The 16,376-nt window shown below is 38.0% G+C and overlaps 1 protein-coding gene across 2 annotated transcripts in view; it reads left to right on the top strand.

The window, feature by feature from the left end:
• The window catches only part of CORO2A (coronin 2A), a 180,429-nt gene that overhangs the window by 131,067 nt on the left and 32,986 nt on the right, over positions 1 to 16,376 (top strand). For both annotated transcript variants that reach the window (XM_069106041.1, XM_069106047.1), the window contains exons 3-4: positions 13,777 to 13,893; positions 15,883 to 16,032. In XM_069106041.1, the coding sequence (XP_068962142.1) occupies positions 13,777 to 13,893; positions 15,883 to 16,032 (267 nt within the window). The remainder of the gene's footprint in view (positions 1 to 13,776; positions 13,894 to 15,882; positions 16,033 to 16,376) is intronic.

The raw sequence follows: 16,376 nt of genomic DNA, 5'->3' as shown, positions 1-16,376 counted from the left end.
AGTGTATTGAACCCCAAGTCAGAGGAGTTGGGTTTGTCATTCCTAGTTCCACCACTTAGTAGCTGGATGATTGGGGCAAGTCACTAAATTTCTCTGTACTTACCATTCCTTTTCTGTAAAATGAGGGAGTGAATTAGATGACCTTTAAGGTCCATTAATTCATGCAGTATCTAGAGCTATGATTTGCAAAGTAGGAATAATACTATTTGCATTACTCAACCAGGGATTGTTGCCAGGATCAAATAAGATAATGTGTGTAAAGTGCTTTGTAATCATGAAGCCCTGTAGAGATGTTAGCTGTTATTATCATAATATAATTATTATATAAAAAATGCCTAACCCCCCTGGAGGTTTCCTTAACAAAGGCATGGTTAGTAGAGAGGACAGAGACAATTGGTCCAGGCAGAGCTCTTGCTCTGTAGGCAGGTTCAGGGATAAGACAGAAACCAAATCTCCCCCTTCCTTCTTCTCTCCTTCTCCCTAGACACTACCTCATTGCTAGAATTCCATCCTCCTATACAATACAAGCTCTATGAAATGAGATACAGTTTCATTTTCCCCTTAGTATTCGCTGGTACATAGTAGGCACTTAATAAATGCATATTGATTTATTGCTTGATCCAAAATGTTGATTATCTCATATTAATGGAGGTTAGGACCTTATGATATTGATTATCTTATATTAATGAAGGTTAGGACCTTATGATATATCTAGCTATACATTTCTTTTTTGTTGTTGTTGACATTTTTTGTTGACTTAAACATTTTTAAATTAAATTAATTTTTGTTGCACTTTAAGTTCTGAACTGTTCCATTCCTCTCTCTATCCCACATTAGAGAAGGCCACCATTTGATGTAGATTTATAAATATATGTAAAACCATATTATGCATACTTCTGTTTATCAGTCCTTTCTCTGGAGGTAGATAGCATCTTCCTTCATACGTCCTTAATAGTTGATTTGAGTATTTGTAGTACTCAGAGTAACTTGTTTGTTCACAATTATTCTTTGAATAATATTGCTGTTACTGTATACAACATCCTCTTGGTTTTGCTCACTTCACTTTTCATTATTTCCTGCAAGTCTTTCCAAGTTTTTCTAAAATCACTTTTTATAGCACAGTAGTATTACATAACAATCATATACCACAACTTGTTTACCTATTCCCCATTTAATGGGCATCCCCTTAATTTACAGTTCTTTACTACCATGAAGAGAATTGCTATAAATATTTTCTTTTTCTTTTTCCTTTTCTTCTTTCTTTTTCTTTTTCCCCTGATCACCTTGGGAAACAGACCTAATAATAGTATTGCTTGGTCAAAGGATTTACACAGTTTTATAACTCTCTGGGCATAATTCCAGATTGTTCTCCAAAATCGTTGGATTAGTTCTCAGTTCCTCCAACAGTGTATTGGTGTCTCAATTTTTCCACATCCCCTCCAACACTTGTCATTTTCCCCTTCTATCATTTCAGCCAATGTGCTAGGTGGGAGATGATATCTCAAAGTTGTTTTAATTTGTGTTTCTCTGATAAATAATGATTTAGAGCATTTTTTCATATGACTATATGTTGTTCTGATTTCTTCATTGAAAAACTACCTGTTCATATCCTTTGACCATTTATCAGTTGGGGAATGACTCATATTCTTATACTTTTGACAAAAGTTCTCTGTATATTTGAGATATGAGATCTTTATCCAAGAAACTGTCTATAAAGTGGCTATGCATTTCTAGACTCTAGTTCCTTGGAAAACATAAGACTTCCCTTGATTCTCAGGAATTCCCTCTCTTTCCCATCTCTCAACTACTCATGAATGTGAGGCTTTTAGGAACAAATAAAGCAAAAAGTCAGACTGTTCCTTATCCTGAATGGTCATGCCATCAATAACCTGTGACTGAGTTCCAACCCCAGTCTCTCCATCATTTAAGCTGCCTACTGTAATGCCCCAGTTCCTCAGTGATAAAGGGGCTCCTTTTATTTCAAGCTTCCAGTAATTCTCAGATGAGATAATAGTCCCTCTGGGGTTCTTTAAACCATATGGAATATCCATTATGCCTACTAATGCTATCTTGTACTACAACGTTATTGTGTGTCTGAGAGAGTGTGGGAAGGTATGGAGATGATTATGGGATCTTCCTTGATGTATGTGAATATTTCATTCAATCGGGAATTAAAATAGTTGAAAGCCTAAAACGTTTCTTATTCTCTTCGACATAAATTAGGAATCAACTTTGTAATACTGAGATTAGGAGGAAGGTGGGGCAGGGGATGAGATGTGCTGACTCAGATATTACTGTTTCCTTTGTGTTTAGCACTAAGTACTTGTTTTTGCACTTTGGTCCAAAATAACTCTGTATCTTGGGAACTGCAAAAAATATTATTCCATAGCCCCATCCTTTCTCTTTTCAAAGGATGTCTTTATCAGGGTTCTTTACACTCAAGTTGCCCTGAAGTAAATCCTCCCTTTCTAATCTCAGGGCCTTCCATGTTCTTATTCTCAGATGTAAAGATAGACCTGCATTTATTAGCCCAGATTCCTGCATTTTAACTCAAGGACTTGCCAACTTAAGGTCTAGATTATTCCAAAAAGAGACAATGCTGCTTCCCCTCAACACATCTGGGTAGGGGCTGGCGGGGTGGAGTGTCTACATTATCAGCCTTTATGGCAGATCCTTTCAGTATCACTCAGTAAAATGGCTGGTTTATTTATTTATTTAAAATGGCTTTGTCCCCCGTGCATTTTCCTCATCGACCACAGAGCGTGAGGGTGAAATGACAGGATGTAACATTTCTACCATAAATAGCCTTACCCTGATTATGCTTTTAAGGCACTTAGCACAAACATGCTTGAGTATCCATCATGCCACTAACATTTTCCAGTATTGACACTCACCACTAAGAAACATCCCCAACCACAAAGTCATGACTGCTGGGCTTAGGGAGTAAATGTTCTTCCTTTCTCTACCTGGATAGTTATGAAAGAATTACAGTTATTTGTCAGGTCCTCCATCACTTGAATTATGAATAACCTTTATTTTAAATGTGTTTAGATCGCTATGGTGACCAGTTGAGCAGACCTGGGATGGTTACTGGGCAGAAACTAAAAGGAGAGCTGGTGGTAAGAGACATGGCATGTGGTGGTTGAGTTTGCCAGACTTCACAGCAATGATGCTTCTGGATGTGGACAGAAGCCAGTGGTGGCAGAGCCGAGGACAAAGGAAGAGGCCCCTTCTCATCACTCATTGACTTCTTTAAAATATGGTCTTTGCGTGAATAGAGGCATTCCAAACATCACATTTTCTGTCAAGATATATGTTTAGGAAATATATATATGTAGTTCCTGTTTAAAAAACTTACGGTGAGGGCAGCTAGGTGGCATAGTGAATAGAGCATCGGCCCTGGAGTCAGGAAGACCTGAGTTCAAATCTGATCTCATACACTTGGCACACTTACTAGCCATGTAACTTTGGGCAAGTCATTTAACCCCAACTGCCCTCCAAAAAGAAAAAAAAAACAAACTTACAGTGAATTTACTCTATGACACAACTGCCCAAAAAAGCTAGTGCCATCTTGGGCTGCCCTGAGAAATATAGTATGCAGAACAAGGTAACTGATAGTTGTGCTGCACTCTGCCCTAAGTCATACTAAATCTGCAATATTGTGGTCAGTTCTGGGTGCCACATTTTGAGAAAGACATAGATAAACCAGAGCACATACAAAGGAAGGCAGTGGGGGGTAAAGAGAGAGTGAGATAGGGGCGACCAGGTGGCTCAGTGAGTAAGAGCGTCGGGAGACCTGGGATTGGTTCCGGCCTCAGATACTCGGCACCCACACAAAAAAAACTGGCCGTGTAACCTTGAGCAAGTTACTTAACCCCGATTGCTTAAAAAAAATTAAAAATTAAAAAAAGAGAGAGAGAGAGTGAGATCATAAGAAGATCTCTTGAAGGTGCTAGGTATACATTTTTAGACTAGAGAAGATAAGACCAAGGGAGATGTGATCAAGGTCTTCAGATATTTGAAAGGCTATCTTATGAGAGAGGAATTAGATTTATTCTGCAACAGTTCCTGAGAAGAAGGCTGGGACCAATCAGCAGAAGCTATAGAAAGGCAGATTTAGGTTTAATAAAAGTAAATTTTAAAAAATAAAAACTTCCCAACAGTTACAATTCCCAGATTCCTTAGGAGATAAGGAATTTGATGTCACAAAGGGCCTTCAAGCGTTGGCTGTATGGCTACCTATTAGGGATATTGCAGAGGGATCCTGCTCAGTGGAGGCTGGACCAGGTGAGAATCGAGGTGCCATTTTTGAAAGTCTATAATTCTACAAGCTTAGAAGGAGAGGTAGGATTTTCCTAGGATAGCTTCGGCGGTTGTAGTGCTGCACAAATGTCTCCTCTCTATTTGGGACATGTCCCCACACCACTGATTCTGAGATGTAGGACAGCCTTCTTCCTGGCTGGGTCTTAAATGAATCTTACATGAATAAATAAATCTTACATGAATCCTTTCTTGCAGAAAACAGGCCAGGATGCTTGAGAAGGGCATGAATTGCTACAGAAGTATAGGACTAGACAGGCACTGAACCTGGTATTCGTTGGTATAGAGAACTTCCAGATGAGGACACAACCACTACCAATCAGAGTCAGCACCTTCTTTGTTGCCTATTTAAAAAAAAAAAAAGAGTTGCTTAAGATGATGAGAAATCAAATAACTTAGCCAGGGTCATATAACTGGAATGAGTCAGAGCTCTCACTATGTGGGAAAGGGAAGGGAACAAGCATTTGTCAGGTGCCTACTACATGCCAAACACTGTGCTAAGATACTTACAGATATTATAGCATTTGATCGTTACAACAGCGCTGTGAGGTAGGTGCTATTCTGATCCCCATTACAGATGAGGAAAATGATTTAGAAAGAGGCTAAGTGATTGGTCCAGAGTAAGTGTCTGAGGCCAGATTTGAACTTTCTGACTCCAGGCCCAGTATTCTCTCTGATTCTGCTTATGGCAGTCTTTTCAAAAATAGAGACTCTGTAGAAAAAGGTCATTCCTTTAAAAAGGGAGTAGTGTGTGAGAAAACTGGGACACTAATGCACAGTTGGTGGAGCTATGAACTGATATATACGTTCTAGAGAACAATTTGGAACTATGCCCAAAGGGCTCTAAAACTGCATACCCTGTTATCCAGCAATACCAAAGACATCAAACAAAAGCGGGGGGGGGGGTCTATTTGTACAAAAATATTTATAGTAGTTCTTTTTATGGTAGCTAAGAACTGGAAATTGAAGGGATGCCCATCAATTGAGGAATGGCTAAACAAGCTGTAGTATGTGATTGCGATGGAACATTATTGTGCTATAAGAAGTAGCAAGCAGGCTGATTTCAGAAAAACCTGGAAAGACTTACACGAATTGATTCAAAGTGAAATGAAAAGAACCAGGGGAATGTTGTACACAATAACAGCAACATTACATGATGAAGAGCTGTGAGTGACTTACCTCTTCTCAGCAATACAATGATCCAAGTTGAATCCCAAAGGACTAATGATGAAGCAAACTATCTGCCTCCCGAGAAAGAACTGATTTGACTGAATACAGACTGAAGCGTGCTATTTTTCACTTTCTTTTGTTCTTTTTCTTTTATTAATGACTAATATGGAAATGTTTTATATGATCACATATGTATAACCTATCTCTGACTGCTTACTATCTCAGGCAGCGGGGAGGGTAGGAAGTGATAGAATTTGGAACTCAAAAGAAAAAAAAAACAAATGTTAAAAAGTTGTTTTAACATATAATTGGGGAAAAATAATATATTTAAAAAGGGGGTAGTAGCAAATATAAATAAGATCCCCAAGTTCAAATTTGTACTCACTAGAAAAGTCTTAAGTTACTTTGTTATTCCCATCCCAAAAACTGTTAGAAAAATGATCAAAGAGAAAAGACATACTTAATAATGGATTATTACCTGGGAGTGAGGAGGTTTGTATAATACCTGGAACAAAATAGGCACTTAATGCTTGTTTGTTAATTGTTTGATTGAGGTTGAACTATAAGAGGGGTTTGATGGAAAATCAGTCAATTGACAATAATTTGTTAAGCATCTAGTATATACATATATATATATATGTATATACTAGACACTAATATTAGGCAGTGGGGTTAAAAAGATAAAACTGAAACAATCCCTGCCCTCAAGTAGTTAATAGTCTATCAAGCAAAGCAGCATGTATGTGTATGTGTGTGTGTGTGTGTGTATATATATATATATATATATGTATATTTATATGAAATAAAGATATGCAAAAGAAATGCAGGGTAGCTTTTAGGAGGAGACATGGGCATCTGGAGAATCAGGGAAAGCCTCATGAAAGCACTGAAGGAAACCAGGGAGTCTGAAAGGCTTGGAAGTGAAGGAGTGCATTTCCAAGCACAGGACAGGCTAATGCAAAGACATAAAAACAGGAAGTGGAATGTTTGTTGACTGTATAAAGGGGACAGATGTGTAATCAGCCTGGAAGGCACTGGAAGGGTAAGCTGGATCCAGATTTGTGAAGGACTTTAAATACCAACCAGAGGAATTGGTACACGCAATTCTGCTGCAACTCTTGTTTTGAAAACATGAAGTTATGCCAATGCAATTGATGTATTAGGGAATGATTTGAGTAAAATTAAAATTTTGTGTTAGCTTGTGTGTGATTTCATCCTTTGGGAAACAGTGAGAAGACTCAAAAAACAGCCCCACTTCACAGTAATTCGCAAGATGCTACCCCTCTGACACATTCATTTCCACAAGCAAACTTTAGGCCTTTTTCAAGGCAAAGTGACATATTTATTATAGACTCAATGGAGTAGAAGCTGTAGGCTGAGAACTAATGCAACCCTCCCCACTACATCTGCCTTCCACCATGACTGAAGTCCAGCCCCCCAGGTGGGCCTCACCCAGGTCACTCTCTCCCCTAAAACTACTCAAGTTGACCAGCTCATGTCGTATGGAAACTGGGGCTCCAGACAACACTACTATTTATTATAGTATTTATGTATTTCCTAACCATTTAACATGTATAAAACTGCTACCATTTTTATTAGATTTCTATCTTTCTTTTTTTGGGTGTGTCACTGATGAAGTTTTTAAATATTATATCCCTAACGTCATTTTCTCCATAAGCCCTGTAGGTTTTATTGTGCAATTTTGCACATCAAGGAGATTTTTAGGACCACATATGTAAATTATAGCACAGAGGTATCAACTAAGTAATAATACCTTGTATAGTTTAGTGACCCCATTTCTGTTTCAGTTTGACACCACTGTTACAGTAAAACTGACCATACTTTATCCTGGAGGCAGTCAGGAGTCACTGAGATTTAGTGATCAAGAGAGTGACATGATCTTACCTGTGCTTTAGGAATTCACTCTAGAAGCTTTGTGGAGAATGGATTTGGGAAGAAAGAGATACTTGAGGCAGGGAGACCAATGAGGAGGTTGTTGAAATAGCCTCTAGGAAAAGTGACAAGGGATTGAATCGGTCGTTTTGTAATGATGAGTATGGGGAAGTGGATGGATTTGGGATTTGTTGTGAAGGTTAAAAAAAAGAATTGGCAACTAATTAGACATAGGGAGTGAGGGAAATTTTAGAGTCAAGGCTGACTAAGGTTGTGAACCTGGCTGATTGAAAAGATGGTGGTACTCTAGGTGGAGATATTATTATAATGGGGGAAAAGCAAACAAGAAGACCTATAAATATATCTCTAAACATTTTTATGAGAAAAGTCTAAGTATGTATCAGGGGTATCCACAGCAGACCACATCTTCACAGTTCTCACAAGTGAAGCAAAAGTATGGAGAATAAAAGATCCAGCTGTGATTATTGTTTATTGGTTATAAAAAAGAAAAAATTTAAAGGTTCTCCTTCAACTAGTATCTCGTACTTGTGTTGAAGTCATACAAGCTTCCTTAATATATGCAAACACAAATTGTTTAATAAACCCTTCATAAGTCTCTGCAGCATATTTCATTAGGCTCTGTACCCAAATAATTTTATTTATAGAGATAAATATTTATAGAATGCTCAACCATAAAGAACATTTTATTATTAAACTAAAGAAACTAAAATACATCTAAACTTAATTTAAAAAATATTCATAAATGAACTTTTCAAAATAAGACAGAATTCCATAATTTTTTGATGTGTGTCTGGGCATACCTGATATATCCTGTACACATACTTATAGATCTTCTGAATAATCAGTAGTAAAAGAGGCTTAAAACAAGGAACCATACTTGCCAAAGTTATGCACTACCGGCCATGAAAAATGCCTTGCAAAAGTCTGATGTTTTTCATTTTGTCTTTGAATTCCTGGTGCTTTGCATATAATAGGTTCTTAATAAATGGTTGCTGGATTGTACTGAATGTTTTAAGTAAGAGATTCTTTATGAATATTGAGATTCTCCAGATGTTCCTATGTGCAGAAGACATTGTGCTAATTGAATAAAGCTATGAAATATTGTAATGCCTCCTTGGTGAGCTCTACAGATATTCAAAAGCTGTTGCCCCACCAAAAATGTGCCATATACTTCAGACAAAAGGCAGGCTCAAAGATGGTAAATGGGGGGAGGGAGGGGTGTGTTCAGGACACACTTTTAAGTTTAATCAGCATTATAAACATTTTCTCCATTACTTTCTTAAGTCTAGACAATCAACAAAACAATAAATCAAGCTCTGATTTGTATCATTTGTTCCTGATTTCTGGGGTATAAATATTCAGAGTAAAAATTTAACAATCCACCTTCCTGAGCAGGTTCAGTTAGCTTCAGCACACCCCTAGAGGAGATTTACCTTGAAAAATCAAAATCATGGGTGACACAAAGTATAATAGTGTGATACAGTGGGTATCAATAGATTGTAGTATGTTACCCAAAATTATTTGTATGCCAAGGAAATAAATGATCAGGAAAAGGAAGTAGGTAAAGTAAGAGGTAGAAACATCAAATGGACAGCTCAAGTACACACTGCTACCTATAGAATGTCAGGTCTTTGTTACATTAGGTCTTCTACACAGGACACATGACAGGAAGTCAAACTTTAAGAGACCTTAGAAGTATTTAGTCCAACACCTTCATTCTGTGGAGGAGAAAACAGTCCAAGATAGGTTTCCCCTAGTTCATACAACCTATAGAATTCAAACCCAGGCTTCTGTCTTCAAATCTAGCACGCTTCCCATCACATAGCACTTGAAACATGATCTAGAATTGCACAGTAAGGGAAGTCACAGATGACTTGCCATCTCTTCTAGTGAGGCAGCTGGGTGGCGCCATAGTGCACAGAGCACTGGGCGTGGAGTCAAGAAGACTTGAGTTCAAATGGAGCCTCAGGTCCTTACTAGTCCTGTGACTCTGGGCAAGTTATTTAATCTTTGTTTGCCGTGGAGGGAGCCAGGTGGCTCGGTAGACTGAATGCTGAATCTGAAGTTAGAAAGACCTTAGTTCAAATTGAGCCTCAGACACTTAGTGACTGTGTGACTCTGGGCAAGTCACTTAATCTGTTTGCCTCAGTTTCCTCAATTGTAAAACAGGGATAATGATAGCACCTGCCTCATGGGGTTGTTGTGAAAAGTGCTTAGCACAATCTGGACCATGTTGTTATTGTCCAGTCACTTTCAGTCATGTCTGACTCTTCATTACCCCATTTGGAGTTTTCTTGGCAGAGATACTGGAGTGATTTGTCGTTTCCTTCTCCAGCTCATTTTACAGATGAGAAAACTGAAGGAAACCGGGTTGAGTGACTTGCCCAAGGTCACACAACTAGTAAGTGGCTGAGGTCAGATTTTAATTTAGGAGACAAGTCCTTCAGATTCCTAGCCCAGTGTTCTATTCACTGTGCCACCTAGCTGCCCATCTGGAACATAGTAGGTGCTTTCCTTCCCCTGACCTTCCCTAATGGAAAGAGATCACAGAAGTGGCATCATAACTAGGTTATGTTGTGCCTGAAGCAAGAATGTGAAAGGGTACCCCCCTACCCTGATGGTGTGGCTGCTCCGGGATAATAAAGGTATTGTTTTCTTCAAATGCCCCTCAGCTTTGCACCTCTAGTCCTTGTTATGGCTCTTTATGTAGGCACAGAAGTAAGAGGCTTTTTCCAGACCTTCACCTTGATGGAGTATCTTTCAAGAAGATGCTTTCATCTCAGGTTCCAGGGTTTTCAGTCTGTTTCCTGATTCACCAAAAGGGAATAATAACGTTTGCTATCATGTCATTCTAACAATAGCTGGTTATTTATATAATGCTTAGGATTGGATGTTTTCCCATCTGAACCCGACAATAGCAATGTGAGATAAATGCTACAGGTGTTATTATCCCCATTTTACAGGTAAGGAAGCTAAGGCTCAGATGGACTTCTCAAGGTTCACACAGCTAAGATGTCTGTGATGAAGGATTCAAACTCAGGGCTTCCTGACTCCAAGTAGAGCACTCTGTCCATTAATTATATATTTATCAGCAATGTGGCTATAAACAAGTCATTTAACCCACCTGGGCCTCTGTATCCTCCTCTGTAAAGCAGGGTTGATAATAGCACCTATCTCAAAGAGTTGTTGGGAGGGTCAAATGAGATAATATATGTTCACTTTGCAAAACTTAAAGAGCTATATAAATACCAGCCATTATTGCTGTGATGCATAGTTCCTGATATTTGCCAGTGGTTCAGGGCTTCTGAGAATGCTGGATCAGTTTGGAAGGAATACAATTTTCAACTAGGTCATCAATAGTCAGGGACAAAATTAGTCACCATCCTACTATTATTTTAGCCAGGAGATCGGAATCTTCAAACTACATTTACTAAGGAAAAATTTTTCGTGCAAATAGAACAATTTTTCCAATTAATTGCATACATGTAGACAACCACACTGGATAATTCAAGGATGAGAAAATAAAAATCCACTTAGGGGCCTTACATGTCTTGTCTGACCAGCTATACTGATATAATTAACTGAATAATTGTGAAAACATCACTTCATTTGATACTAGATAGAAATAGTTTCTAAGTCTTGAATAGAATAGACATGCCCTACACTGGTAGGGTTCAGTAAACACAGCCACCTTGTGGAGAGAAGTATTATAAAAGGCATTTTTCTTACCACTAGATAAGAAAAGAACTGCCAGGGGAGGTCTGGCCAAGTTCAATGTAGCTGTTTTTCTTATGCAAAATTTTATGAAGAGAAAAAATTAGTAATGCCCCTGAACCCTCCTCTTTAAAGGTAATAGTTCAATCAGTGAGGCAGTAGCTGGAAGAGAAGCTATGAACCTCCCCTGGTTTAGATAGCTATTAAAACAAATATGGTAAAACCCTAATTAATCAGAAGACTTAGGGAATACAGTGTTCTGGCCAGCTAAATTTCTTGATGATCAAACGTTAACCAGAATGTCCTCTTGGTTCCAACTCTCATTAAAAATTCTTTCTAAAATGTTCAAGTTTACTCTCTTACATTAGCAAGAATAATGAGCAATCATAATTGAATTTTTTATGATCTTGAGAGTTGTAGGGCCTCAGGGTCATCATTATGAAGATCAGGAATCATTGAAAAATAATATCAATGTGGACAGTGGAATGTTAACCAAAAAATTCTTTGAATAAATCTCTAATAAGCTTATTTTGTCATAATTTCCCTCTAACTCATAAAAGTTGAACATAGAAAAAAAATTCAATGGAATTAAAGAATAAGGAAAGTGATAATCCCATGGTATTCTTCTAGGGAAGACCACATCTGGGATTCTGTGTTCAGCTTTGGCTTCCATATTTTAGCAAGGAGATTGACAAGCCAGAGACTACCCAGAGGAAACTGACAATGATGGGAAAGGGACTCAAAACCATGCTATACTTAGATCAGTTGAATTGACTGAGACGCTTATCCAAGAGAAGAAAAGACTCACAGAATACATGACAATTGTCTTTGTATTTGAAGGGTTGTCATATGGAGAAGGAAGTAATTTTTTTTCTTGCTTGGTTCCAACGGGCAAAACTAGGAGCAATGAGTATAAGTGTGGTGGTAGACAGCTCCTCCATATTGGGGAAAACTTCCTAACAATAAAACATTCCAAACATGGAATAGACTTCCTCAGGAGGTAGTGAGTTTACTACCTATGGTGGTCTTCAAGCAATGGCTTGAACCACCCATTTGAAGAGGAATTCTTGCCCAATTATGGGTTTTAGGTTAGACTAGATGACCTAATTTTTTGGCCGTATCTTGTATCACATCCACATACTACAACCAAAGTAGCCAAGTATCTACCTACTACCCTCATCCTAAATATGCACTATGCTCTCTCATCTCTCTCCCTGTGGTCACATGGTTCTCAATATCCAACATGCCCTCCTTCCACCTCATCCTACCTATCCTTGACAGCCCAGTTCAACACCCTCCTCTTCCATGAAGTTATCCCTGAATTTCCCAATCAGTTATGACCAAGAGTATTCTGGTTAAACATTTAATATCTGATTCTCCAGGGGTTGTGGGAGAGGGGGGACAAAAAGTGCACCCTTATATTTAACTTGCATTATTAACGGTTTCTCCATCACTTTTTAAGGTCCAGACAATCAACAAAACAAAATTTCAAGCCCTAATTTGTACTGTTTGCTCATTTCTGAGATGTAAATACTTACACTGAAAATTTAATTACAACCCTAATGGGCTTGTAGAGCTGGCCCTAGTACATACCTGGAATGATTTTCCTCTTCAGACCTCACATGGCAATCTGTCTATACCTTTCTAACAAATAAACTATTTATACTTCTGTAATATAAACTCTCTGTGACATGTATACTATATGTAAATAATGTATATATATACTTAATATATAAACTATAGTTTATACTTCTATAATATAAACTGTCTCTGTAACATGTATACTATATATGTAAATAGTGTATATATATACTAAATATATAAACTATAGTTTATATGTACTTATGTATTATAAACTCTATAACATGTATACTATATGTATTATGTATATATACTAAATATATAAACTATATTTATACTTCTGAAATATATGTATACTATATGTTAATAGTATATAACAATATACTAAATATAGAAACTTTCTAGTTTATTTATATTTCTGTAATATAAACTCTCATTTAAATTACAGTTATATATGTTTGTATCTTATCCCCCTGCCAATGTATAAGCCTCATAAGATCATGTCTTATCTAAACTTGCTATTTCCCTGAGAACAGCATTTTTTTACATAGTAGACACTTAAAGCTAGCATTTATATGATGCTTTAAGGTTTCCAAAGCACTACGTTGGCACGTTTTTACGTAGTATGTATGTATCTAGACACACATATGTTATCACATTTAATATTCAAAACAACCCTGTGAGGAAGATGCTGCTATCATGCCCATTTTTAGAAAGGGAAACTGAGGCTGAGGAAAGTTGTAACTTTCCCAGGTCACACAGCTAGTGTCTAAGACAGGTCATCTGACTCCAAATCCAACACTTTTAGCCCCTGTGCCACTTAACTGTCTAGAAATGTCTGTGGTATGAATGAATGACCCTTACATCTCTAGGGTTCTGGGTTGCTGAATTCCAGCTAAGCATGTTTTCAGTGTTCTAAAAGCCTATGAACAATGTTACTTCAAAAGCAGAACCATCTGTCCTGTTGAAACTCTAGTCTCCAAAGTTATATGATAATGTCTGTGGAGATACTCTGTTTTATATGTGGATTATACACACCCTAACTCACAAAGATTTTGTCTGTCATTTCTTTTGCAGACAGGAAAGCTCGATCCACATTACCCAAAGGTCTGTGGCCACAAAGGCAACGTTTTGGACATCAAGTGGAACCCTTTTGATGATTTTGTAATAGCCTCCTGTTCTGAAGATGCCACGGTAAATTCTCACCTCTCTGCATCCCACTCTCCCAACACATCTGTGGGAAATGAAAACCAATCCACCTTTAATGTCATACCTGTATCCCTAAGTGCTCCATCTCTCCTGAAAACATCAGCAAAGGCAATCTTAAGTAAGTAGAAATCATTCACTGAGAAGGTGGTTGGAATGAGGAAGAAGAAGGTGGACTTCATAGTGTTTCTGTGCCTGTCTCTGGCACTCAATAACTTCATCTGAAAATGGGGTTAAATAGTGACCTGGATCCTAGAGGTATTTTTAGAAACTTATTGCACTGCTGGGAAATAGCACAGCATAGTGGATGGAGCTCTCATCAAAGCTAAGAAGGTCTAGGTTCAAGTCCCACTTCTGACACAGACTGGTTGTGTGACCCTGGATGTGTCACATAACTTTTTATTAAGTCACAGAGAAGGTACCAAACTGTATTGGTAGGGGAGGTTCCTCACCAGGGAGCTCCATATACCAACAAATCATAGGTTGACTTTCTATCAGTACCTTGATCAATAAGTTAAAACTGCACCTTAAAGTGAAAAAAAAATATTATGGAAATCATTCCAAAAGTCATAACTACTGCATTAGAAAGTTTCTAAGACATAGAACAACAAAAATTCCAATACCTGATATCCAGCCTCTAGATCCAAATGTCCTCCCTCTTACACATCCTACCATCCTTTAAAGACCAGCCCAAAGACCTGATCTGCTTAATCTGAGGACTTCTTAACCTGTCTATCTCTAGTAGAAACCAAATAAATTTTACTACTCTTCTCATTACCTAAACTGATTTTAAGATGACTTTCCCAGCTCATCCTTTATGTTGTTATCAAATCACCATTGAGTATATTCTGCCATTAACTCTGTACAATTGTGATTTAGTAGCAGAAGTGTGCACAAAAAATTACTGGCAGGAAATAGCTCTAAGTGGATGTCCTGAAATTATTTGCAGACCCATTTAGTCTTGATGAGGCCTAGACTGTACTAATGGAATTTCCACTGGGTCTGATCTTGCAGGGAATTATTCTGTTAGAAATACAGAGTCAACATGTAAGACCAATGAGCTCTTTGGGGGCACAGAGGTACCTTGGGCTGTTTCCTCTTTCAAACACTGGGTCCTTAGCTGCCCAAGCAGTCATTTTTTTCATTGATTAAAGAATCTATATCTGATCCCATGTTAGTAGCAGTGACTGTCCTCTCTCCCTTGAAAGAAGATTTGAATCTGGGAGCAAGCATCTACACCACACAGAATGGCACTTTTGTTAATTCTGGATGCAGGTGGTTTTGTCTTCTAAAGTGGCCAACCGACACTGATTTGTCTTAGATCCAGGTGTTATCTCCAGGGTCATTGTTCACCTACCAAGCATTCAAAAAATTCTTGTTGAATTGAACTGTTCCTGCTTCTATCTCCAAAAGAAAAGGGAATATAGAGATCTATGAAATGTATAGAATAGAATGTAGAAGTAACTGAAAAATAATCCTGATTTCTGTCAGACAGACCCTGAATAAGGCACCCTGATGATTTTTTCAACTTAAGCATTTATGTGGCCTCTTTCAATGTATTCATGTAGTCTTCCATAGGGTCTTCATAACTAGTCTTCTAGAGACCACCCAGACAAGGCTAGTCCCATAATGAGTTCCAGCTTCAGACCAAAAGAGGAATCTTCTCCCCTAGGCCTCTTTTGTTAGAACTCTGGTACCTTAGGGAGGGGGAGGATTGAAGGAGGGAGCAGGAGAATGGAGCATGAGACATGGAAAGATACCTTGCACAGTGGGGAAAACTGGTTTGCCATCCTTAAGAGGGCAAGAGCTATTCTGCCTGAACTCTGGACATCAGTGGAGAGACCATCCAGGCTTTTAGGTTTATAATTTGCAAGATGTCCTACCAGTGTGCGGGTTGGTCGTGAATGATGAGATTTCTCACAAATGATTAGCTTTCAGCTTTTATAAAACATATTGTTTTGTCCTACCTGCTACTAGATTAAGATATGGGATATTCCAAAGCAGTTGCTGTCAAGAAACATCACTGTCTCAAAGAAGGAGCTACTCGGTCATGCGAGGAGGGTTGGACTCCTGGAATGGCACCCAACTGCTGCTAATATTCTCTTTAGCACTGGTTATGATTATAAGGTTAGTCAATTTGAAGGAAGATGCCACTAGGGCAAAATTCCTCTCTCTAGTCGTTGCCTGGGGACCTTTATCTCATGCATCATTAACTTCTAAGTGTCCAAATGTCAAATGTGCAGAATTAGTTCAGGATATGTGAGGGCAGTCTAAAGAGAAAGGAAAGGAAACTATATTATTATATGTATGTGTAGAAATACACACTTGTAATATATACATATGTGTGTATAGGATCTTACTAGGACCATATCTTGCTATGCAGATGTTTCAGTATATCCAGAAAAATCTACTAGAATTATAGGACTTGAATTAAATTTCTAACTCTTTTTTACTATTTATGTGACCCTGAG

The sequence above is a fragment of the Petaurus breviceps genome, unplaced genomic scaffold, assembly GCF_028583685.1.
Source record: "Petaurus breviceps papuanus isolate PSGF00001 unplaced genomic scaffold, PetGlider_PUasm1.0 138, whole genome shotgun sequence".
Classification (NCBI taxonomy): Eukaryota; Metazoa; Chordata; class Mammalia; order Diprotodontia; family Petauridae; genus Petaurus; species Petaurus breviceps.
This window is presented reverse-complemented; position numbering and strand designations above follow the sequence as displayed.